At 36.5% G+C, this 24097-nt stretch overlaps 4 protein-coding genes across 4 annotated transcripts in view; 1 reads left to right on the forward strand and 3 right to left on the reverse strand.

Annotated features, from left to right (window-relative positions):
• LOC137638746 (uncharacterized) overlaps positions 1–24097 on the forward strand; it is a 494402-nt gene that overhangs the window by 279211 nt on the left and 191094 nt on the right. The window lies entirely within an intron of this gene.
• On the reverse strand, positions 4982–7084 carry LOC137634900 (glycine, alanine and asparagine-rich protein-like). Its single transcript, XM_068367450.1, has 3 exons — positions 6988–7084; positions 5990–6039; positions 4982–5713 (listed from the first exon to the last, which is right to left on the reverse strand). Exons 1-3 carry the CDS (start codon positions 7082–7084, stop codon positions 4982–4984), a joined length of 879 nt encoding a protein of 292 aa, XP_068223551.1.
• On the reverse strand, positions 13504–15592 carry LOC137634910 (glycine, alanine and asparagine-rich protein-like). The gene is made up of 3 exons (XM_068367460.1): positions 15529–15592; positions 14492–14541; positions 13504–14238 (listed from the first exon to the last, which is right to left on the reverse strand). The coding sequence occupies exons 1-3, from the start codon at positions 15590–15592 to the stop codon at positions 13504–13506; spliced, it is 849 nt and encodes a 282-aa protein (XP_068223561.1).
• LOC137634915 (glycine, alanine and asparagine-rich protein-like) lies at positions 19320–21027 on the reverse strand. The gene is made up of 3 exons (XM_068367469.1): positions 20988–21027; positions 20336–20390; positions 19320–20025 (listed from the first exon to the last, which is right to left on the reverse strand). The coding sequence occupies exons 1-3, from the start codon at positions 21025–21027 to the stop codon at positions 19320–19322; spliced, it is 801 nt and encodes a 266-aa protein (XP_068223570.1).

The following is a 24097-nucleotide window of genomic DNA, read 5'->3' on the forward strand; positions in this document are numbered from 1 at the left end:
GGTACAAGAAGAGTTTTAAGACCCAGGCCTACATGGCTGAGGACTATTAAGCGTGGAGTAGATGATGGTGAATGGGTAAGTATTGATTTAAAAGCTCAAGATAGAGATGACTGGCGAAATCTAACAGTGGCCCTTTGCGTCAATAGGCGTAGGAGATGATGATGATGATGATGATGATATTATTAATGAATTTGGGAAACGAATTCTGAATAGATATATAAATATACATCCTAGTCAGTACTTTTCTTTTGATAAGTATTGCTGCCAAATTTCGGTTAAAAAAAAACTGTCTTTTGTACTTTTTAACGGAGATTGTTATAACAGTTGTAGTAGCACCTCGGTTTACGAGTAACTTAGAATATGAGTAGATTGGATTATAATCATACAAATTTGAACCTGGTAATGAATATGGAATCAACATGCGAGAAAATTCTCAAATTAATATGATGTAAATATTTTTTATAAGTTGAGATATGTATCTAACTTGATTGCTCGACTCGTTGTATTTTGATTTCCATTGCTAAAGTTGATTCTGTATTTTAGTGTATTTCCCATATTTCATCAGTAATGAATACCATTTCTAAACTCAAGCTCATTTAGTTTTCATATTTTTTTCTGGAAAATATGGTTACTCTGCTTTAATTTTCAGCTGCTTGCAAATAAAAAAAAATATATATACATGTAAAAGTAAGCAATTTGGATGGTTATGTAGTTAAGCTATAAAGGAACTAATACTTGGCTGTGACAAGCAGCGGTGCCACGTTTCCAATCTTTTGTACCATATTCAATCCATTGTCGCTTGATGCGTGGAAGATGTGGCAACGCCACGCGCATCATACCCCAGAGCCCCCCCCCCCCCCATGTCGAGACAGATTCCATATTATTATTATTATTATTATTATTATTATTATTATTATTATATGCTAAGCTACAACCGTAGTTGGAAAAGCAGGATGCTATAAGCCCAGGGGGCTCCAACTGGGAAAATAATCCAGTGAGGAAAGGAAATAAGGAAAAATAAAATATTTTAAGTACAGTAACATTAAAATGAATATTTCCTATATACACTTTGAAAACTTTAACAAAACAAGAGGATGAGAAGTAAGACAGAATAGTGCGCCTGAGTGTAGCCTCAAGCAAGAGAACTCAAGATAGTGGAAGACCATGGTACAGTGGCTATGGCACAACTATACTATTGTATTAGCTTTTTGATGGGAAGCAATACACTAATGTAAGTAAATGGGGAAACTGCTTTTAAAGTAATTGTTTTAGGTATCAAAGATATTCATGTATATGGAAATACAATGATTATGATCTCATGAATTTCTAATAAATTTATGAAACTTTTCTGAGAGATTTGGATGCACTCGCTATGTGTCTTAGAGCTGATGAGACCAAATTTGAAAAGGGGTTTGTTTTGTAAAAGTTTATTCAGGAAATGGTGTCCTTGTATTCATGTAAACAAATCATGAGGCTCAATACTACACAGAATTCAAGAAGTTTTATTCCAGCTGTTACCAAGTTGTGGAGTGATCTGCCTAATCGAGTAGTTGAATCAGTAGAACTTCAAAAGTTCAAAGTTGGAGCAAATGTTTTTATTTTGACCAGGCTGACATAAGTCTTTTTATAGTTTACATATGACATATCTGTTTTGACGTTGTTAATGGTTTATATATGACATATCTGTTTTGACGTTGTTAATGGTTTATATATGACATATCTGTTTTGACGTTGTTAATGGTTTATATATGACATATCTGTTTTGACGTTGTTAATGGTTTATATATGACATATCTGCTTTGACGTTGTTAATAGTTTATATTTGACATATCTGCTTTGACGTTGTCACTGTTTTTAGAATAATTTATTGTTAATTTGTTCTCATCATATATTTATTTCCTTATTTCCTTTCCTCACTGGGCTATTTTTACCTGTTGGAGCCCTTGGGCTTATAGCATCTTGCCTTTCCAACTAGGGTTGTAGCTTGGCTAGTAATGATAATAATAATAATAAAAACTCTGATGGAACTTCAGTTTCCGGAACATACGGAGACAGCAATCCCTTTAGGATGAGGATTCTACCCATCGAAGGTTTCTTTTCCTTGCTGGATTAATCTGCACACAGACATACATACGCACGTGCACGAAATGCTTTTTGTCTCAAAATTTAGTCATTTGTTGCCTTTCCCGAGATTAATTGTAGATAGAATTTACATAAAGTATATATATATATATATATATATATATATATAGAGAGAGAGAGAGAGAGAGAGAGAGAGAGAGAGAGAGAGAGAGAGAGAGAGAGAGAGAGAGAGAAGGGGGGATTAAAATTCAGTATAATATCTCTGGCGCAACACATATCTCCATATCATCATTTGCGAATTTCATCTAGATATCTTCATAGCGACTATTTTCACGGATATCGCTCCAATGTTGTACGTTGATCTGAGATAGACGCAATTTGTATTAGAAAGAACTAATTTAGAATTAGCCCTAAATATGAAAGTAACTGAGGTATCAGTTGAGTGCAGAATAATAATAATAATAATAATAATAATAATAATAATTATTATTATTATTATTATTATTATAGTAATAATGATAATAATAATAATAATAATGATTAATGAATAATAATAATTAATAATTAATTATAATAATTAATTATTATTAATGATAATGATTAATAATTAATAATAATAATAATTAATAATTAATAGTAATAATAATTAATAATAATAATAATTAATAATTAATGATAATAATTGATAATTAGTAATAATCATAAATAATAATAATAATAATTAATAGTTGATAATAATAACGGTTAATAATTAATAATAATAATAATTAATAATAATAATAATAATAATAATAATAATATGTGTATGATTGAATATTTCCTTCTGTTGTGACTATGAAGCGCGAAGTAGGATATGATGAGTGAAGTATTGAATTAAAAGTTCATGATAGAGACGACTGGCGAAATCTAACCGAGGCCCTTTGCGTCAATAGGCGTAGGAGATGATGATGTGAATAGACAGTGAAGATAATGGCATTTCATTTACAATTATATATCCCAGGCGAGATATATATATCTAGATTACTTTCTCGTCATTGAAATTAACTATAGTCAATTCTTTTTACTGAGGCAGAGTTGCACCGACTTGCAGGGGTGCACTTTTAACTCGGAAAAGTTTCCTGTCATCTTGTCCAACCAACTAGCGATTAGGAAACTTTTCCGAGCTAAAAGGACACCGCTGTGAGTCGGTGCAAATCTGCCTCGCTAAAAAAAATTGACTGTAGATAGGTTTGTTTCCAGATATTCCACTTACGATGAGTCAATAGACAAATGTCATTTATATTCATGAATTATGATCTGGTTATTAACAAACATACGAGTGTCTGCCTGTTTTAATTTTTTTTTCTTTAGCGCACTTTTTCACAATTTGTTTTGTGAATTTTATTTTGATTCATTTGTTTATATTGTAGAGAAAGGAAATAGCCTTTTTAGATACGTTTATAAGGGTTGTTGGATGCATATTTTCTATGTAATAGTGGAACTGTATTATGGCTCTAATTTTGAAGAAAGTAAAATAATTATTATAAATCCGCTAAGTATAATAAAAATTGAAATTACCTACAGTAAGTTGAGATAAAAATCAGCACAAAATATCCCAGATCTTTAATTAAATATTTTATTAAGTCTCCCTCAGATTTAGGGGCTAAAATTGGCCGATTTCTCCTGTAATCCGGAAGAAGATTTGATTGAAAATTTGCATTATTATTAATCTCTTTGAGACTTACATTCGTCCCTTTGAAGTTCTTTGGGAAGGGTACTCGTTAAGGTGTGAAAATAGCTTAATACCATAGGGTTATTTTAAAATGATCTTTTGGTTGCAACAGCAGTATTGTACATTGAGTCGCTAGTTAGATGATAGATGATCATTAGATTAGAACCTAATTATTTTTAAATTAGCGTATACCATAATTATAGACATTAAATAGAGCTAGAAATGAAGTTAGTAAGACTTGGAGCCAAGGTTTAAACGAGCATGTGGCTATTACCTTAGATGTTGCTGCTTTTTACCTTAGATTACCTTAAAACTTTTAAAATTTCCTTAAATTTGAAGCTAGTGAAACTGAAATTACGTTAGAAGTTACCTTGAAACCATGCAAATTACCTCAAACTAAGGTAATTACCTAAAAAGTTTAAACCCTGTTGCGACCAACACCTATAAATGGGAACTCTCATCCATTAGTTAATGCCAGTGTAGCTATCCAGTGCAAACAATGCGACACATCCTTCGTGAATGGGGACTGACCCATCTGTACAGATCAAGACCTCTTGAACACCAATGAAGCGTCCAAGCAATGGATCCAGCACTGCCACGTCAAGATGTGATGATTGTCGATGTGAGAAATGTCAAAATATTTTGCGATGATAGACAGCAGATACTCCAGACACTTCTTTAGGTGAAGGTCAGGTATACACTGGATCAGTTCTCAAAGATGTATTTGAGTCGACAAATGCTTTATTGGCTAATGAATTTAGTTAACAAAGTTGTTATTGACTAAAGATAAGCATAAGAGAAAGAGGTGGGTTCATCATATAACAAGGAGTAATCTTGAAAAGATATTCGTAAACAGAGATTTATCATAGGCTTATAAGAGAGATTGATGCTACTCTTAAAAAGAGATTAATGATAGGAAAAGTACAATAGAATTACAAATGAGTGCTGAGCCGTTTCTAAAACAGGTTTTGAAAAATTAACAAAGGGTAATGTTTAGAAAAAAAGGTTTTACAAATTCATAGTACCAAGAGTGAAAGTCTTCAAAACATGTTCAAGAAAGAAGCATAGCTAAAATCAATGTCAACATAGGAAGATCTACAAATGAAGTCCAGCAAAAGGGTACATCTATAATAATACCATCTGTGAGATTTGGTCTTGAAGACATCCTGCTTAGAACTTGAGCATCTTTCAGTGTCCATACCCACCTCCAGAGTGACCTCCATAGCCACCACCACTTCCTTTAGCCTTGGCTATTGCTGTGGATGCAGCAGCTGATGCTTGAGCTGCTGCAGCCTGGGCTGACTGGAGATCCACCAGAACCAGTGACTGCTTCTGGGAAAGCGTATTTGCTGCCTGTTGAGCCTGCCAGGCCATGGCCTGCTGGGAAGACTGAAGAGACTGAATTGCCTGAAGAGCCTGCACTGCTACTTGAGCAACTGCTTGAGCTTCAGCCTGAGCAGATGCAAGAGCACTTGCAAGTGCTTGAGCCAGGCTAAATGTAGCTTCAGCAGCCTGTGCTGCTGTGGCAACTTGAGCTGATAAAGAGGATTCGGAAAAGGCAGCGGCCTGTGCTCCTTGTGCAGCATTGGTTATCTGAGCAGCCTGAGCTTGTTGCTTAGCTACAGCAGCAGTTGCTGCTTGTGCAGCAGCAGATGCCGCTGCCGCAGCTTGTTTTGCAGCAGATGAAGCAGCAGCCGAGGCAGCTCCCTTAAGTCCTGCAGCAGCTTCAGTGGCTTGTGCAGCAGCTTGGTTTGCAACATCGGCTCCGCTTGGTCCGTGGTGACCTCCACCATATCCTGCCCCAACAATGACGTAGCTTCCGCCGCCACCATAGCCACCACCTCCACCGCCGCCGTGTCCACCACCATAGCCCCCACCACTGCCTCCTCTGTAACCTCCACCTTGGGATCCTCTTTTGTCCTGAATTGAACAGATTTTTCATCAGTTTTACAGTATATTTGGTTCTTTGATATTTCATTAAAGATGTTATGAAAAGATCTGAATAATTACTATAGGATTGCACACACACACACACACACACACACACATATATATATATATATATATATATATATATATATATATATACATATATATACATAATCTATATAAACAGTATATATGTTTGTATGTATGTGTATGAAAGTTTGTACATTGCAATAAGGGTGATGCTACTGATATGAAAGCTTTACTTACCCTTGCCGCGTCTTCAAAACCACGTTTCGTCTCCTCGGCCAGGACAAGGCCTAAAGGAAGAGAAAATTTAGATGAGTGATTTATATACCCAGAAAATGTCTTTAAACGGAATAAGTGGTATTAGACAAATTATACATTTACTGGTTTACATAAAACTTCATAAAAAAATCTTTACTAAATTCTGTGGGTAATTGTCTCGTTATGTAAATGGTTTCCACATCCTAGCCATTGTCTTTCTAGCTTTGGTAGCCTTATTGATTGTAACATTTCATAGAAGAATTAACTTTTTTATCAATATCTAGTTTGGAAGGTCGTATTTCAGCAGCTATCAAATGGAAATGTTAATAGAAAACTCATCTCTTATTCTCTTGATGACCCTTGTTGAGATCCATTGCTATATTTAGAAGTCTAGTCACATAAAATCAAGACTTTCCACTCCTCTCTTAGTATCAAAGTCTGTGGCAAGATTTATCACTTACTCGTTTTTGTTGGCATCCAAACCTTCCTTGTAAAATGCTGTAGCTCTTACTTGACTTCCAAGTCTTGTTACACTAATTCCGCACAAACATTACTCATTCCCTAGGACTAGGTACTGGTGCTCATAACAGACCACTAATATCTGCTGCATAATCCATTCCACCTAACTCGGTCCCTAAGTCGGCATCTTGGGTCTCTTAGAAGCCCATTGCAGTTATTATTATTATTGTTATTACTTGCTAAGCTACAACCCTAGTTGGAAAAGCATGTTACACTAAGTCCATGGGCTCCATCAGGGAAAATAGCCCAGTGAGGAAAGGAAATGAAGAAAAACTACAATAATGATAAATTAATTTTTTCATATATAAACTATAAGAACTTGAAAATAACGAGAGGAAGAGAAACAAGGTATAACGGTGTGCATGAGTATACCCTCAAGCACGATTCTGCTACCACATCCACCCTTCCCTAAATCTCTGTGGTATCATTGTTACCCATCTCCACTGGAACCCAGCACTTACTCTTCGAGGACTGTTGCAAGTCAAATGCCTTACCTAAGAAGCAGATGAAGGCAGTTATCTTGAGAGGAGTCATGTCGGAATGATGCTGCTGGCTCATCTGGCGTCGCCTTTTATATGATGCTTCTGGAAGCTGGTGTGTTGCAACGACCCAGTTTTTCTCGCTTTCATCTCATTAAGATTTGGGGGGAAAACAAAACACACGGACGGATCGCTTCCATTCAGAAAGTTGTGAAACTTTTTTCTTTGATTTTTCTTTTTCACCTTGTAAATTCTCTCTATCTCTCTCTCTCTCTCTCTCTCTCTCTCTCTCTCTCTCTCTCTCTCTCTCTCTCTCTCTCTCTCTCTCCTCATTATATTTTTTAGTGTAAATTTGTCATTCATAAAAGACATTTCATGAAAGAAAAAATAACTCAAAAACTCAATAGATCTCTCTCTCTCTCTCTCTCTCTCTCCTCTCTCTCTCTCTCTCTCTCTCTCTCTCTCTCTCTCTCTCTCTCTCTCTCTCTCTCTCATATTTTTTAGTTTAGTTGTTGCATTAATAAAAAAAGACACCTTTCAACCTTTCATGAATGAAAAAATAGCTCAATAACTTTATGGGACTCTCTCTCTCTCTCTCTCTCTCTCTCTCTCTCTCTCTCTCTCTCTCTCTCTCTCTCTCTCTCTGATTGCGGGCTTATGACATTCTATGCTCTGCACAAACAATTAGAGACTAGTGGATATCCATATTTGCGATGACCACACCGAACCATTGTTCTCTAGTCTTGGGTAGTGCCCTAGCCTCTGTGCCATGGTCTTCCACTCTCTTGGGTTAGAGTTCTCTTGCTTGAGGGTACACTCGGGCACACTATTCTATCTTATTTCTCTTCCTCTTGTTTTGTTGAAGTTTTTATAGTTTATATAAGAGATATTTAATTTAATGTTACTCTCCCTTTCCTTACTGGGTTATTTTCCCTGTTGGAGCCCATGGGCCTATAGCATCCTGCTTCTCCAAATGGGGTTGTATCCTGGCAAGTAATAATAATAATAATAATAATAATAATAATAATAATAATAATAATAATAATAATAATAATAGCTGTTTGTTCTCACCTGAAGTAGGAATTTTATTTTGAAGTTCAGTTGCATGAAATCATAACTTTTCCATCAGTTTTTCTTATTCATTACATATATTCTCTCGTGCCTTTTAATATCCACCAAACGACCTTCTCTCATATTTATTTTGAAGAAGTAAATAGTAACAAAATTAACAAATAACTGTAAACATTAAGTAAAATATATTCACATAATTTCAAAGATATCTTTCTCTCATATTTATTTTGAGAAAATTAGTAGTAACAAAATTACCGATTTCTTGTAATCATTAAAAAAAGTATTCACATGTTTACAAAGATATATTTCTCTCATATTTATTTTGAATGAATTAGTTTCATCAAAATTAACACATTTTTGTAAATAATAAAAAAAAATATATTCACATGTTTACAAAAATATATTTCTCTCACATTTATTTTGAGGAAATTATTAGTAACAAAATTAACAAATTCTTTTAATCATTGAAAGAAATATATTCACATGTTTACAAAGATATCTTCCTCATTCATTTAGAGGAAATTAGTAGTAACAAAATTAAAAAATTCCTGTAATCATTGAAAGAAATTTATTCACATGTTTACAAAGATATCTTTTTTCCCTAACCTTGCTTGTACCCTTTCATTTCAAAAATATCTTTTATACTCTTTATCAGCAGAAATAAAACTGATATCTGGAATGCTGAACTCGTTATGTTTTCCCTTCTTATTATTTAAAAGCCATGTGGTGGCCGATGTGGTAACGTCCCTGACTGGTGAACGCCAGACTGGCGTTCGAGTCCCGCTCAAACTCGTTCGCTCCTATGGTCGCTGCAACCTCACCATCCTTGTGAGCTAATGATGGGTTTGGGGGAGCTTATAAGTCTACCTGCTGAGTCATCAGCAGTCATTGCCTGGCCCTCCTTGGTCCTAACTTGGGTGGAGAGGGGACTTGGGCGCTGATCATATTTGTATATGGTCAGTCTCTAGGGCATTGTCCTGCTCGATAGGGCAATGTTCCAGAAATTCCATCCATAGTAGTATATCCATTTGCCTGATAACCGCTACTTCCTTTTAATGTATTTTTCTTCTTCAAAGTGTGATTTAAACTCAGTTTCTTTGTTATATATCTCCTTAAGGTGTTATGATGTTATGTCTTGTATTCATCTATTCTATTCGTATTCATCCTTTCCATGATTTGCTTTACTTAAAAATCTCCTTCTGTTTTCCAATTCCCGTTCAAAACTCATTTTCTCCCTTCCATGCTCGTGACGTCACAAGGGTAGATTTCCACTGCGCTGCCTTTGATGTCTGTATGAAATAGTTTATGGTTCCAGTTTCCTTAAGCATCATATTCTGTGATGAATTGTTCGCAAAGCTAGAATATGTGTGTATATGTATATGTATATGCATGGTTTTTGGTATTATAAATTTCAACAATATGGTATTGAATAAGAGTACAGAGACTTTAAACAATTACTGAAAATGTACCTAGTATTGCTATTACCTGTAATAAAGATACTACATAAAATGTGAAACGGAGATCTGTGTACTTTTATGATCCGTTTATTCACTTTATGATATGATAATCTATCTACCTTCTGTGATCTACTTAATGGTATAATAGAACAATCATTGAAACTGTTAATTAAGTTCTAAGAACGTAAATCTAATAATCGTATAATTGAACAATCCTTGAAACTATTCCTTTTGCTCTGAGAAAAAATCTAATAATGCCATTCGTTTATCAAAATATAAATGGACATATTAATTTATTTCACTTTATGGATAAAGAGCCAATTGACAAAATTCTAACATATCCTATTAACCCTTTTAGCGTCATTGTACTTATTCACCGAGAGCTTGGTGCTCAGATTAACAAATATCACGTTTGTCTTTATTCATTTGTTATTGCAAGATAAATTCTGTGTTATTTTTTAGCTTTGCACACAAATAGTTACAGTACTGTGTGGTCACTTACTTTTACCTGCAAAAAATGACTTAATTAAATGATGATTTTTCAGGTAAGGGAAATAAAGTTTTCATAATGTTTTTATACGTCATTGGCTAGATATTCTCACTCAGCCAGCACAACTACACCATTCGTTTCCCTTTTTTCGAATAATCAAATACAACTCAAATCATTTCTTTTAATGCAATGGATGTGCAAATATCTGTACAAAGGAAGAATGAGATTATTACCCAGAATATGCAAAGTCTTTTGATGAAGATGATGTAGTTATATGGACTTCTGGTGTAAAAACCACCATGATGCAGAATATATACAATCTAAAGGAAAAGATCCAGATGGTTCAGTTATATTATTACTCATTATGGCATTAAAAAAGCCATATTGAAATTCTCTTGTATTTTCAAAATAAAGAAGTTTCACACCTTTTCTAAAATGGCTCAACGGCTGACGAATAAAAAGATATACCAATGCTCGAAAGTAAACAGAACAAACGTGAAACAACAAAAGTAGTAAAGTTAAAACGACAGATTAAGAAAAAAAAGCAGTTGCAAACACGTGAATATTTTTTCAAGTTAGAATAGTTAGTGACCAGGAAACTGAATATTTCGCAGCTACATAGCCTCTGTACCATGGTCTTCCACTGTCTTGGGTTAGAGTTCTCTTGCTTGAGGGTACACTCGGGCACACTATTCTATTTAATTTCTCTTCCTCTTGCTTTGTTAAAGTATTTATAGTTTATATAGGAAATATTTATTTTTAATGTTATTACTGTTTTTAAAATAGTTTATTTTTCCTTTCCTTACTTGGCTGTTTCCCCTGTTGGGGCCCCTGGGCTTGTAACGTCGTGCTTTTCCAACTAGGGTTGTAGCTTGGCAATTAATAATAATAATAATAATAATAATAATAATAATAGTAATGATAATAATGATAATACAGATTCTTTCCAATTGCCTTAAAGGACCTTGTGTTCCAAATGGTCAACATTGTTATCTTGCAAACGTAGGTTTTTATCGGTGCCCATATCACGGCTGATATTGGTTAAAACACGCCATGATCCTGTGCATGAGAAAGCAGAGGATTTGCATAAGTATATGCTACTTCTTCTTCTTCTTCTTTGTCTGCATCTTTTCCCACTTCTATGAGGGGTTGATGTTTCTGGCCAGCCTTCTCCATCTACCTCTGCCCCACACTTCATCACCAGTTAATCCCTTTGATCGAAGGTCATCCTTGATACAGTCCATCCACCCTCGCTTTGGTCTCCCTCTCCTTTTCGTTCCCCGTACCTCCATTTCCATCACTCTCCTCCCAATATACTGTTCATCTCTTCTCATGACATGACCATACCACCTTAGTCTACTTTCTTGGATCTTATCTGATAGTTTTCTAACTCCTGTGGTACCCCTAATTACCTCATTTCGTATCTTATCTCAACTTGGTCAGTGAAAGTTGTGAAAAAATATGCTACTTCATCAGTTTTAAAATCAAGACCTAAAATCCTCTTTTCTAACGATGTCTTCCTGATAAAAAGATTTCTAGTACAGAGGTAATGCGTTCGCCTAGCATTCGCATGGCAGCAGATCGATTCCAGCCCGGGACCGTGAGTTTAAGCTGTTTAATGGGGAGGCCACTGCTGAGGTTGGGCACCACAGTGGGCTAGCCCGGCTGACGTTCTGGTGAGCATCTATTTTGATGAGTCTGGAACTGAAACCAGACACCTTTAACCTTTAAACATGTGTATTGCAGGTTTTACAGCCCCTTCAACTACCCTCCTAAGGCCAATATACTAGTCTTTATAGATAATTAAATACTTATCAGGATCAGTTTTATGATCAAGATGTAGCTTAGAGCACGGTTAGCTGCAGCACTATTTTTTTTACCAATAGAGCAAGCTCTTGTGTGTTATTGTATGCGTATTTGTAAATATTTACCGGTTTTACCAACGTAACTTATATTGAAATCCCGACATGGGATCCTTTATTTCTGTCCCATTTATTCTGAGTTCATTTTTGCATGTTGGCAAAGCTATACCTAAAAGTAAGGTTAATAATCCTCCTGATAACTCCCATAATTCCATTTTTAATAACAAGGTGTGGAGGAAAAATGGGAGAACTTACATGTTTGTCGGATCTCTATTATTGGCTGAGGGAGAATAAAATGGTTTTCCCCGCTCTGCTGATTGACTTTTTAATGAAAATCCTTTGATGACTTCATTTCCAAAAAGTTTCAAAAGGGGTGTTTATTTTCCGTAGAAAGGAACTCTAGGACACAAATATCACGTGTCCTGCCTTATAAATTGCTAATTACATTTTACAGGACTTGGGTGGAATGAAGGGAAAGGGTGCTGATATCAATCTCTGTGTCAGGACTTTGATAAACGTTGAAATAAGAATCCTTTCACATCAAAATGAACTGAAACATTTAAGAAAGGTAAAGTTTTTTTTCGACTTGATCTCATGTAAATTTGATAGAAAGAATGAAATTATTCAAATTAATTAGAAATTTATCAAAGAAATTTCCTTAATTTTAGTATAAAAAATGCAATTATATATATGTAACTCAAAAACAAGGTTGCAAAGGAATGGTTATCATTGGGAGATATTTGATTATACAGCAATGTATGGCTGGATTTTTATAACAAATGTTTCTAGACATTTTATGGGGTGTTTTTCAAGTTATTACTCGTATCTTGTTACGCATATTTCTGGGAAACATTTTGGGGTTTTATGAATTTTATCCGAAACGATACTCCATGGCTTTTGAAAATATTACTTTGTATTTAGCGTAAACTGTATTTTCTTAATGCAAACTTATGGTTTTATTATATACATAATAAGGACATTTTTAATTGGAAAAAACTTATATTTTATCAGAAAGTCACTTTATCTTGATATACGTTAATAGTTAGTAATTTCCCTGGCTAACAAAACTAGAATATACTTAGATGTGAGGCTCACCGAATTTGATCATGTTCAGATACCCCAAGGTAGAATGAATTCAATATTTTTTTTCTTGGATTAAGGTCATATATACACAAGGTCAGTTCTCATTTATATATTTGTGTTGATAAGTGCTCCATTAACTAATGATGAGAAACAAGAAAGTGGAGGACTTCTCATACAAAGAGAGGGTCACTGATTACAATAGGGGTCATGGAAAAAAAAGTCTGAGAACAGATGTATGAGATATACTGAAGAGATTGTTTATGTGTAATATTAAAAATGGGAGAAAAATATTGCAGCTAATTCTTTGCCATCTATGTAAAAGGTTTGGTGAACGTTTGCAAAATGGTAGGTTTCAGAAAAAGATTTTGGTAATGGGTAGACAAGAGATTTGAGAGACTATTATAGATTCAGCCAAGGATCACAGCTAAAACTGATGCCATGGTAGAAAGGTAATAAATTATAAATGTCCAGCAATGACTATATATATCATCTGTTAGATTCGGTCTTGTAAAGTTCCAGTGTAGAACTTGTAACTTTAGTGTCCATAACCACCTCCTGAGTGACCTCCATATCCGCCAGCACTTCCTTTAGCCTTGGCTATTGCTATGGAAGCAGCAGCTGATGCTTGAGCTGCTGCTGCCTGGGCAGACTGGAGTTCTGCAAGAACCAGTGACTGCTTCTGGGAAAGCGCATTTGCTGCCTGTTGAGCCTGCCAGGCCATGGCCTGCTGGGAAGACTGAAGAGACTGGATTGCCTGAAGAGCCTGCACTGCTACTTGAGCAACCGCTTGAGCTTCAGCCTGAGCAGATGCAAGGGCACTTGCAAGTGCCTGAGCAAAACTAAATGTAGCTTCAGCAGCCTGTGCTGCTGTGGCAACTTGAGCTGATAAAGAGGATTCGGAAAATGCTGCAGCCTGTGCTCCTTGTACTGCATTAGTTAACTGAGCAGCCTGAGCTTGTTGTGTAGCTACAGCAGCAGTTGCTGCTTGTGCAGCTGCAGATGCCGCAGCCGCAGCTTGTTTTGCAGCCGACGAGGCAGCAGCCGAGGCAGCTCCCTTAAGTCCTGCAGCAGCTGCAGTGGCTTGTGCAGCAGCTTGGTTTGCAACATCGGCTCCGCTTGGTCCGTGGTGACCTCCACCATATCCTGCCCCAACTATGACATAGCTTCCGCCGCCACCATAGCCACCACCTCCACCGCCGCCGCCGTGTCCACCACCATAGCCCCCACCACTGCCTCCTCCGTAGCTTCCACCTTGAGATCCTCTTTTGTCCTGAATTGAATAGATTTTACTTCAGTTTGATATCTGCTTTATTGATTTTTTTTTTCTTTTTTTAGAAATGCCATCAATAGATCTGTTTAATGTTGCTTGGAATCAAAATATTATTTAGGTAATATATATATATATGTATATATATATATATATATATATATATATATATATATATATATATATATATATATATATATATATGATACTAATCATAATAATGATAAAAACACGAAATTACGAAAGTTTAACTCACCCTCGCCGCTTCGTCAACACCACTTTTTGTCTCCTCGGCCAAAACAAAGCCTACAGGAAGAGGAAATTACATGACTGATTTATAAGCACAAAAATTGTCTTTAAAAGGTCAAGTACTATTATATATGCTAAAATATTTACTGCCAAACATGAAAGATTATCAAAAAGTTCTTTAACAGTATTCATATTAGATGTAGTCTCATTTACATACATACATATAGTATATGTATGATCATTGTAAGTGCCATTTTATTTCCAGCATTTGTAACCCTCAGAAAATCAATCTCTTTTTATGGAGGCTGTATTTAGGCGGTTAGCATCAACGGGAAATCTGACAAAATGATGCACATATTACTCTCGTTGGTATTCTTGTACCTTTGTTGTTCAGCTCAGTTCTTGGTGTACTTTGTAAACCCCTGCTGCTCACAACAACTTCCTAAAGGATATTGCTGAATATCTCTTGCAGAAAGCTGATTTATTTAGCCCTAGTTGTAACTATACACTATAATTATTATTATTATTATCATTATTATTATTATTATCATTATTATTATTATTATTATTATTATTATTACTTGCTAAGCTACAACCCTAGTTGGAAAAGCAGGATGCTGTAAGCCCAGGGGCTCCAACAGGGAAAATAGCACAGTGAGGAAAGGAAAAAGGGGAAAATAAAATATTTTAAGAGTAACATCATTAAAATAAATATCTCCTATATAAACTTAATAAACTTTAACAAAACAAGAGGAAGAGAAATTAGATAGAATAGTATGCCCGAGTGTACCCTCAAGCAAGAGAACTCTAACCCAAGACAGTGGAAGACCATGGTACATTATTCATTATTCACAAATTCAGTGAGTGTTTTGGGTCTCCTATGGACCCATTGCCTTTGATACCCGACTCCTGAGGACTGGTGGTACATCCATCCTTGCCTAATTTCCTTTTGACTATTGACTTATCAGGCCCCATTCTTACCATTTCCATTGCAACCCAGCACTCACTCTCCCAAGGTCTGTTGCAAGTTGAAGAATGCCTTACCTAAGAAGCAGATGAAGGCAGTTATCTTGAGAGGAGTCATGTCGGAGTGATGCTGCTGGTTCATCTGGCGTCGCCTTTTATATGATGCTTGTGGAAGCTGGTGTGTTGCAACGACCCACTTGCGTCGCTTTCATCTCATTGGGATTTGGGGGAAACAAAACACACGGACGGATCGCTTCCATTCAGAAAGTTGAGAAATCATTCATGATATCTTCGTAATCATTACTCCTCTCTCTCTCTCTCTCTCTCTCTCTCTCTCTCTCTCTCTCTCTCTCTCTCTCTCTCTCTCTCTCTCTCTCTCTCTCTCTCTTTCAGTGTAAATTTTGCGTTCATAAAAAAATGGTACATATGATTTATTTTCCACTCTTCAAAGTGTGTATTAAGCTCACTTTTTTCATTGATCTTTATTTATTTTTATTTATTTTTCTCTTCATATTTATTCTGTCCATGATTTGTTTTCGCTAGCCATCTCCTTCCTTTCCTGATTCACCCTTCAAAACTAATTTTCTCCCTTCTATGCTCGTGACGTCACACAGGTAGTTTTCCACAGCGCTGCCTTTGATGTCTGTATGAAACGGTTTAGGGTTCCAGTTTCCTTAAGCATCATTATATTATTCCCTAATTTTGAATATAAATTGTACAATCGAACTTATATCTATTTCATTTACATTTCTCTACTTAATTTGAAGTCTCTATTAGGAAATATAAAAGCACAGTCTCTTTCGATTTTTCATTTTAAAGATTTAAATGTTTAAAGTCTGCTCATGAATGGCAGAAGGAAAGGACAGTGACATTGCCCTAGCAAGCAGGACACTGCCCTAGAAACTGACCATATATCATATGATCAGTGCCCAAGCACCCTTTCCACCCATGCTAAAACCAGGTAACGACTGCTGATGACTCAGCAGGTTGATCAATAGGCTCCCCCATACCCCACCCCCATCCGTAGCTCACAAGGATTGTAAGGCTGCAGACACTAAATAAACTAACGAGTTTGAGTGGTACTCGAACCCCAGTCTTGTGATCACCAGGCAGAGACGTTACTAATAAGGCCACAGCAACCCTAAAACAATTATTGTATATGCAAGACTGGAGCCGAAAGAATACTCCATGTATTCCTTACAGACACCCTTCAATACCTCTGCTTATACCGAGAAATTTATCTCCCTTTTTGTTTATCAGAATTGAAACCTCAAGTTTACTTAGATCTAGATGTCCAGTGCATCTTTGCCTTCACGTCTTGGTTTATCGTCAGGTAAACATACTGCCCATTTGAAACTGCCAATTCAATCTTCAATATGGTACAGATAGGAGTGAAACTCTCCTTCCTATTTGGATCTAGGGTCATTAGCCTATATATCCCTTTCTGGGCGACTACCAACAGCATATTCATATATTCTTCGAACTAAAGAGTCCCTCAAACCGGAGGAACCACAGTGGGAGGTTTTTCCAAATATGGTCTACGCTGAGGAAAATTACCAGTCACCAGGATGGCTGCCAACGAGTACTTAACGGTCAGAAACTGTGTCATATGGAACTTTGAAGCCTGCCGCTAAGCTTGAACAGACCATAGTCCTAACAGTACTGGTCCTCTCCTCCTTCGCACTTGCATTATTGGCTTGACTTTACTCTCCATTGGAGTGTATTTTCCCGTTGTAGGTTTAGGGCCTTAACACTGAGGTTTTATTGGTACTGACAACGCCAGTATAGAACATCCCACCCTTAACGTTTAATAGATTACAACCATAGCAATGTAGTTTTTTGAAGTATTAGCTCCATTACCCCAGGTTAGGATCTAGATATTTGTTACAGGGAGGTCTTGCCGTGATTATTTTCCACGCTCGTATTTCACTCAAGTTAGGTTCATGTCTGAATATCCTTTTACAATTTACTTGATGTTAGATATGATTAGGTAAAAATTATCCAACTTGTACTGCTAAAGCCAAGCTACAAATGTTGACACTTGCCGATGATCAGCTGCATTGCAACATTACCCATTCCTCCGACTAGTCTTTAATAAAGAATCGCTTAAGGTAGAAGATATGGTATTTTCCATGAAGATTGATAATCCACTTAATGGAAATATGGTACAGTTTGAATCCATCGTTGCCTACATCATGGTTGATATTGGTTGCAACCATGCCATGATCCTGTGCATGTGAATGCAGATTTGTGGGCTTTAAAAGCAAGACCTAAAAATTATATTACTAATGATTCTTCCTAATAGAAGAATATACTTTATCAAATGTATGTAATGTAGGAATTACAGCCCTTTCACCTACCCTCCTAAATCCAGTATCCAATTCTTTATAAATAATTTAGGTCTTGTCAAAATCTAGTATATGATGTAGATTTAGAGCATGGCTAACTGCAGAAATTTTTTTGGAGGCTAATAGAGCAAGGTCCTCTCTGTTCCTGCAATTGTATTTGTAAAAATCTGCCAGTTTAACCAATGTAACTTTTATTACAGTCCCTACATGGAATTACATGAATAGCCTTTATCCTCTTGTATTCCTATCTCCTTTATTCTGAGTCTATGTTTTTGTGATGACAAAACTGCTATATGTAAAATTCATGTCCATGTTCCTCGTTATAGCTCTCATAATTTCTTTTCTAATAGCAAGATGTGAAGAGAATGGGAGAACTAACATGTTGATCCAAGCGCGAATAAGCTGTTTCCCCCTCTCTATTAAGTGACTTTTTAATGAAAATCCTTTGATAACTTCATTTCATAAAAGTCTGAAAGGGGTGTTTATTTTCTGTATCAAGGAATTCTTTGTCACTGTATCAAAGAACCCTTGGTCCCATATCTTGTATGCCCTACCTAATGCATTGCTAATTACTTTTTACTTAATTGGGTTTGAATGAATAGACATATTACAGATATAAGTTTTTGTCAGGATTTTTATGACAGATGTTGACTGAAACATCTAAGAAAGGAAGTTTGTCTTTCTCCTCGATGTCTGGTGTAAATTTAATAGAAGGGATAAAATTATAAATAGTTAGAAATTGATCAAGGAATATCCTTCATTTTGATATAATATGAAAATGTAATCTACATATCTAAATCAGAAACAAGGATGTAAAGGAATGCTTAACATTTGTATTTTTATACCAAAGATTTCTAGACATTTTATTGTCTTTTTCAAATTAATACTTATTTTGTTAGCCATCTTTCTGGCAAATATTTTTGGCTGTGTAAGTTTCATATAGTTTAAACTCTATTGTGCTATTGTAATTTTATGGTTTTGTCACATTGCTATTATAATTATTAGTTTTTAGATTGGAAAACGATTATACTTTATATGATGGTTATAATCTTATAATATACGTTAATAGTAAGTAGTTTCCCTGGCCATCAAAACTGGCATACACCTAGATCCTTTACAACATGTAAGGCTCACCAAATTTTTCCTTTCTGATTAGGTACAGACACCTCAAGATAGAATTCCTTTGATTTTTCTCTTTGGATTAAGGTCATATATACACAAAGTCAGTTCTTAGAATTGTATTTGCATTGATAACTGCTTCATTAACAAATTGGTTTGGTTGATGAGGGTTAAAAAAGGTTTGAAGAGTCTTTGCAAAGGAGTAGGTTTAAATAAAAAGGTTTTACTAGTGGGCAATCCAAAGACTGGGAGTTTCTGAAAAAAGGTTCAGCATAGATCATAATTAAGATGGATGCTATTGTAGAAAGGCAATCGATTATAAATGTCCATATAAAAGCAATTCCTTTGTTTATATCATGTTAGATTCGGTCTTGTAAAGTTTGTGCGTAGAACTTGTAACCTTTAGTGTCCATAACCACCTCCAGAGTGACCTCCATATCCGCCAGCACTTCCTTTAGCCTTGGCTATCGCTGCGGATGCAGCGGCTGATGCTTGAGCTGCTGCTGCCTGGGCTGACTGGAGTTCCGCCAGAATCAATGACTGCTTCTGGGAAAGCGCATTTGCTGCCTGTTGAGCCTGCCAGGACATGGCCTGCTGGGAAGACTGAAGCGACTGGATTGCCTGAAGAGCCTGCACTGCAACTTGAGCAACTGCTTGAGCTTCAGCCTGAGCAGATGCAAGGGCACTTGCAAGTGCTTGAGCCAGGCTAAATGTAGCTTCAGCAGCCTGTGCTGCTGTGGCAACTTGAGCTGATAAAGATGATTCGGAAAATGCAGCGGCCTGTGCTCCTTGTGCAGCATTGGTTAACTGAGCAGCCTGAGCTTGTTGTTTAGCTACAGCAGCAGTTGCTGCTTGTGCAGCTGCAGATGCCGCAGCCGCAGCTTGTTTTGCAGCCGACGAGGCAGCAGCCGAGGCAGCTCCTTTAAGTCCTGCAGCAGCTGCAGTGGCTTGTGCAGCAGCTTGGTTTGCAACATCGGCTCCGCTTGGTCCGTGGTGACCTCCACCATATCCTGCCCCAACTATGACGTAGCTTCCGCCGCCACCATAGCCACCACCTCCACCACCGCCGTGTCCACCACCATAGCCTCCATCACTGCCTCCTCCGTAGCTTCCACCTTGGGATCTTCTTTTGTCCTGAATTGAACAGATTTTACTTTAGTTTGATGTCCGCCTCCTCAAATTTTTTTTAGAAATTTCATCCAAAGATCTGTACTCAAGTAGTGCATATATATATATATATATATATATATATATATATATATATATATATATATATATATATATATTTATATATATATATATATATGTGTGTGTATATATATATATAATGTATTTTACTAATAATAACAATAATAATATTTGTAATGATAATAATAACGTCAATGATGATAATAAAAAACACGAAAGTTTTAACTCACCCTCGCCGCTTCGTCAACACTCCTTTCGTCTCCTCGGCCAAAACAAGGCCTAAAAGAAGAGAAAATATTTATTGTTAATCATGAAAGATTATAAAAAAGTTCTTCAACTGCATTCATATTGGATTTAGTTTCATCTACTTACATTATATATATCCTCATTCTAATTGCCATTTTATTTCAAGCGTTGGTAACCCTCAAAATATCAATTTATAGTTATGAAGGATGTATTTAGGCGTTCAGTATCAGCGGGATATCTGACAAAAATAATCCACAGATTACTCTCGTAGGTGGTCTTGTATCATTGAGGGTTCAGCTCAGTTCTTGGCCTACCTTGTAAACCACTGCTGCTCTCATAAACCTCCTTAAGGATATTGATGAATATCTCTTGCACAAAGCTAATTTATTCAGACCTAGATGTAGCTACAATAAAGTCATTTCTTCAGCATTATTCATTATTAACTCGTTTAGTGAGCGTTTTAGGTCTCCTATGGACCCATTGCCTTTGATACCCAATTCCTGAGAACTGGTGGTACATCCATCCTTGCCTAAATTCTACGGGACTATTAACTTATCACGCCCCATTGTTGCCCATCTAAACTCCAACGCAGCACTCACTCTCCCAAGGTCTGTTGCAAGTTAAAGAATGCCTTACCTAAGAAGCAGATGAAGGCAGTTATCTTGAGAGGAGTCATGTCGGAATGATACTGCTGGTTCATCTGGCGTCGCCTTTTATATGATGCTTCTGGAAGCTGGTGTGTTGCAACGACCCACTTGCCTCGCTTTCATCTCGTTGGGATTTGGAGGAAACAAAACACACGTATCGCTTCCATTCAGAAAGTTTTGAAATCATTCATAGTGTATTCGTCAGGGGTGGATCAAATACAATTGTATTTGTATTTTAATTGTATTTAAATACAATTTTAATGTATTTGTATTTATATTTGTATTTTAGCATCCAGAGAAAAAGTATTTTGTATTTGTTTTTGTATCATGGCACCCAGAAAAAAAGTATTTTGTATTTGTATTTATATTTGATATTTCGAGCCAAAATCATTTGAGGACAGAGAGAGAGAGAGAGAGAGAGAGAGAGAGAGAGAGAGAGAGAAGTCAACAACCATGGTTTACGATACTAAGACGGGTCATTTCCACGTCGCGTACGAGTACACGTCGCGTTCCTGTACAACCATCCCTGCCCCACCCTCTACCATGATGGTAGTTGGACAGAGATAGCACTACCGTCCCTGCCACACTCGCTGTCGCTGGTGCGGATCGGTCCAGTTGCTTTGCACACAAACAACAACTCTGCATACGAGATGCCTTCAATGATCCCTGTGTCAGAAACAGTGCAATTGCAACTGTGATACACAAGTGCTGTAGTATTGTAGCTACAGTACGTTGATCTACTGTGGCAGCACCATTCTTGGAAAAGATTGGGGTTTCACTGCAGGCTGCCAATGCTACTAGATGGAACTCCCAACTGACTATGCTTAAGTCAATTCTCAATGATGTCAATGGTGTCAACTCAGCTATTCGTCTCCTAAGATCATGCAAGACCGTAAAAGAATTGAAGGGAATGGAAATAGCAATGCTAAAAGAAGTGATAAAAGTTTTGGAGCCGTTCCAAGAGGCGATATCACAAGTGGAAGGAGAAAACATGGTGACACTTTCTTGCTTTGCACCAGTTGTATTTGGCCTTGAGCACAGCCTCAAACTATTCATTGAAAGTAAACCAATCTACTGCTTAAACTTGGCTAATGCACTACAGTCTTCTATCAAAAAAGGTTGCATGCGTTTCTTGAGAAGACTGACGTCATTGCCACAGCTGTAATGGACCCCAGGTTTAAGCTGGCATGGCTGTCATGTGAGGAAATAAAAAAGGAAAAGATTTCCAAGATTGTGGATCTAATTATTTCAGAGTCAACTCAGTCATCTTTGAAGAACACAATTCCAGAGAGGGAGCCTTTCATGACCATAAGCACCAATCAAGACAAGGCTGACATGAGTGCAAAACGCTCTCGTCTTTTTGTCTACATGCCACCAGCTGGGAAAATAAATGTAAGTGCATCAACAAGCGACACTACAGTGGTAAAGGCAGAACTTGAGTCGTACCTAGAAGAAGGTGTTCTGGCTTTTGACGTGAACCCACTGAGGTATTGGCGTGAAAACAAGAGCTTCAGCATTTTTAACCCTTTTGCAAGAAATATTCTAGGGTGCTGTGTCACGTCGGCACCATCTGAAAGTCTTTAGTAAGGCCGGTAATTTTTACACTCCTGAACGAGCAAAACTTGGCCCGGAAACCTTCCGGGCATTGATAATTATTAAATGCAATTATGATATATAGAATGCAGATATACACTTGTGTGAAAAAATGATATATAGTTTGCAAATTTTCAGGAGGATTTTTTATTAGTAGCTTTGAAATCTGAAATAAGAGTACTTATATTTTCATTTGTATTTTCTGAACCAGTGATTTATCATTATTTGTATTTTTAGATTTAGGAAGAAAAGTATTTGTATTTGTATTTGTATTTCTAGATTTAGCAATAAAAGTATTTGTATTTGTATTTGTATTTTTGGCTTCCGAAACAAAAGTATTTGTATTTGTATTTTGTGTTTTTGGAATCCCAAACGAAAGTATTTGTATTTGTATTTCAATTGTAAAAAGTCAGTATTTGATCCAACCCTGGTATTCGTATTTTTTGCTCTCTCTCTCTCTCTCTCTCTCTCTCTCTCTCTCTCTCTCTCTCTCTCTCTCTCTCTCTCTCTCTCTCTCTCTTTCAGTGTAAATTTTGCGTTCATAAAAAGATGGTATATATGATTAATTTTCCCTTTTTCAAAATTTGTATTAAACTCACTTTATTCATTGATCTTTATTTATTTTTATTTATTTTTCTCTTCATATCTATCCTATCCATGATTTGTTTCCGCTAACCATCTCCTTCATTTCCTGATTCACCCTTCAAAACCGATTTTCTCCCTTCCATACTCGTGACGTCACACAGGTAGTTTTCCACAACCTGTCTTTGATGTCTGTATGAAACGGTTTAGGGTTCCAGTTTCCTTAAGCATCATTATATTATTCCCTAATTTTGAATATAAATTGTACAATCGAACTTATATCTATTTCATTTACATCTTTCTGCTTAATTAGAAATCTCTCAGGAATTATTAAAGCACAGTCTCTTTCGATTTTTTATTTTAAAGATTTAAATGTTTAAAGTCTGCTCATGAATGGCAATTGGAAAGGACAGTGACATTGCCCTAGGAAGCAGGACACTGCCCTAGAAAGTGACCATATATCATATGATCAGTGCCCAAACACCCTCTCCACCCATGCTATGCCCAGTTAATGACTGCTGATGACTCAGCAGGTTGATCAATAGGCTCCCCCATACCCCCCCCCCCCTCCCATCCGTTGCTCACAAGGATTTTAACGTAATAGACACTAAAGGAACTAACGAGTTTGAGCGGTACTCAAACCCCAGTCTTGTGATCACCAGGCAGAGACGTTTCCAATAAGGCCACAACAATCCTAAAACAATTATTGTATATGCAATACTGTTAGGTTGTTTTTGGAGGTGCAGTCACCTGGAGCCGAAAGAATACTCCTTGTATTCCTTACAGACACCCTTCAGTACCTCTGCTTATACCGAGAAATTTATCCCCCTTTATGGTTATCAGACATGAAACCTCAAGTTTGCTTAGATCTAGACGTCCAATGCATTTTTGCCTTCACGTCTTGATTTTTCGTCAGGTAAACAT

The sequence above is a fragment of the Palaemon carinicauda genome, chromosome 3 (genome assembly GCF_036898095.1).
Source record: "Palaemon carinicauda isolate YSFRI2023 chromosome 3, ASM3689809v2, whole genome shotgun sequence".
NCBI classification, from domain to species: Eukaryota; Metazoa; Arthropoda; class Malacostraca; order Decapoda; family Palaemonidae; genus Palaemon; species Palaemon carinicauda.

Bases quoted from the DNA above. Each gene is read 5' to 3' on its own strand.
- LOC137634915 (XM_068367469.1), bottom strand. From the start codon at position 21,027: ATGACTCCTCTCAAGATAACTGCCTTCATCTGCTTCTTAG. The intron at 20,391-20,987 runs GTAAGGCATTCT...TATTTTCTCTTC, and splicing joins TGCCTTCATCTGCTTCTTAG to TTTTAGGCCTTGTTTTGGCC. The intron at 20,026-20,335 runs GTGAGTTAAAAC...CCAAGGTGGAAG, and splicing joins GTGTTGACGAAGCGGCGAGG to CTACGGAGGAGGCAGTGATG.
- LOC137634910 (XM_068367460.1), bottom strand. From the start codon at position 15,592: ATGAACCAGCAGCATCACTCCGACATGACTCCTCTCAAGATAACTGCC. The intron at 14,542-15,528 runs GTAAGGCATTCT...CTCTTCCTGTAG, and splicing joins TGCCTTCATCTGCTTCTTAG to GCTTTGTTTTGGCCGAGGAG. The intron at 14,239-14,491 runs GTGAGTTAAACT...TATTCAATTCAG, and splicing joins GTGTTGACGAAGCGGCGAGG to GACAAAAGAGGATCTCAAGG.
- LOC137634900 (XM_068367450.1), bottom strand. From the start codon at position 7,084: ATGAGCCAGCAGCATCATTCCGACATGACTCCTCTCAAGATAACTGCC. The intron at 6,040-6,987 runs GTAAGTGCTGGG...CTCTTCCTTTAG, and splicing joins CTTGCAACAGTCCTCGAAGA to GCCTTGTCCTGGCCGAGGAG. The intron at 5,714-5,989 runs GTAAGTAAAGCT...TGTTCAATTCAG, and splicing joins GTTTTGAAGACGCGGCAAGG to GACAAAAGAGGATCCCAAGG.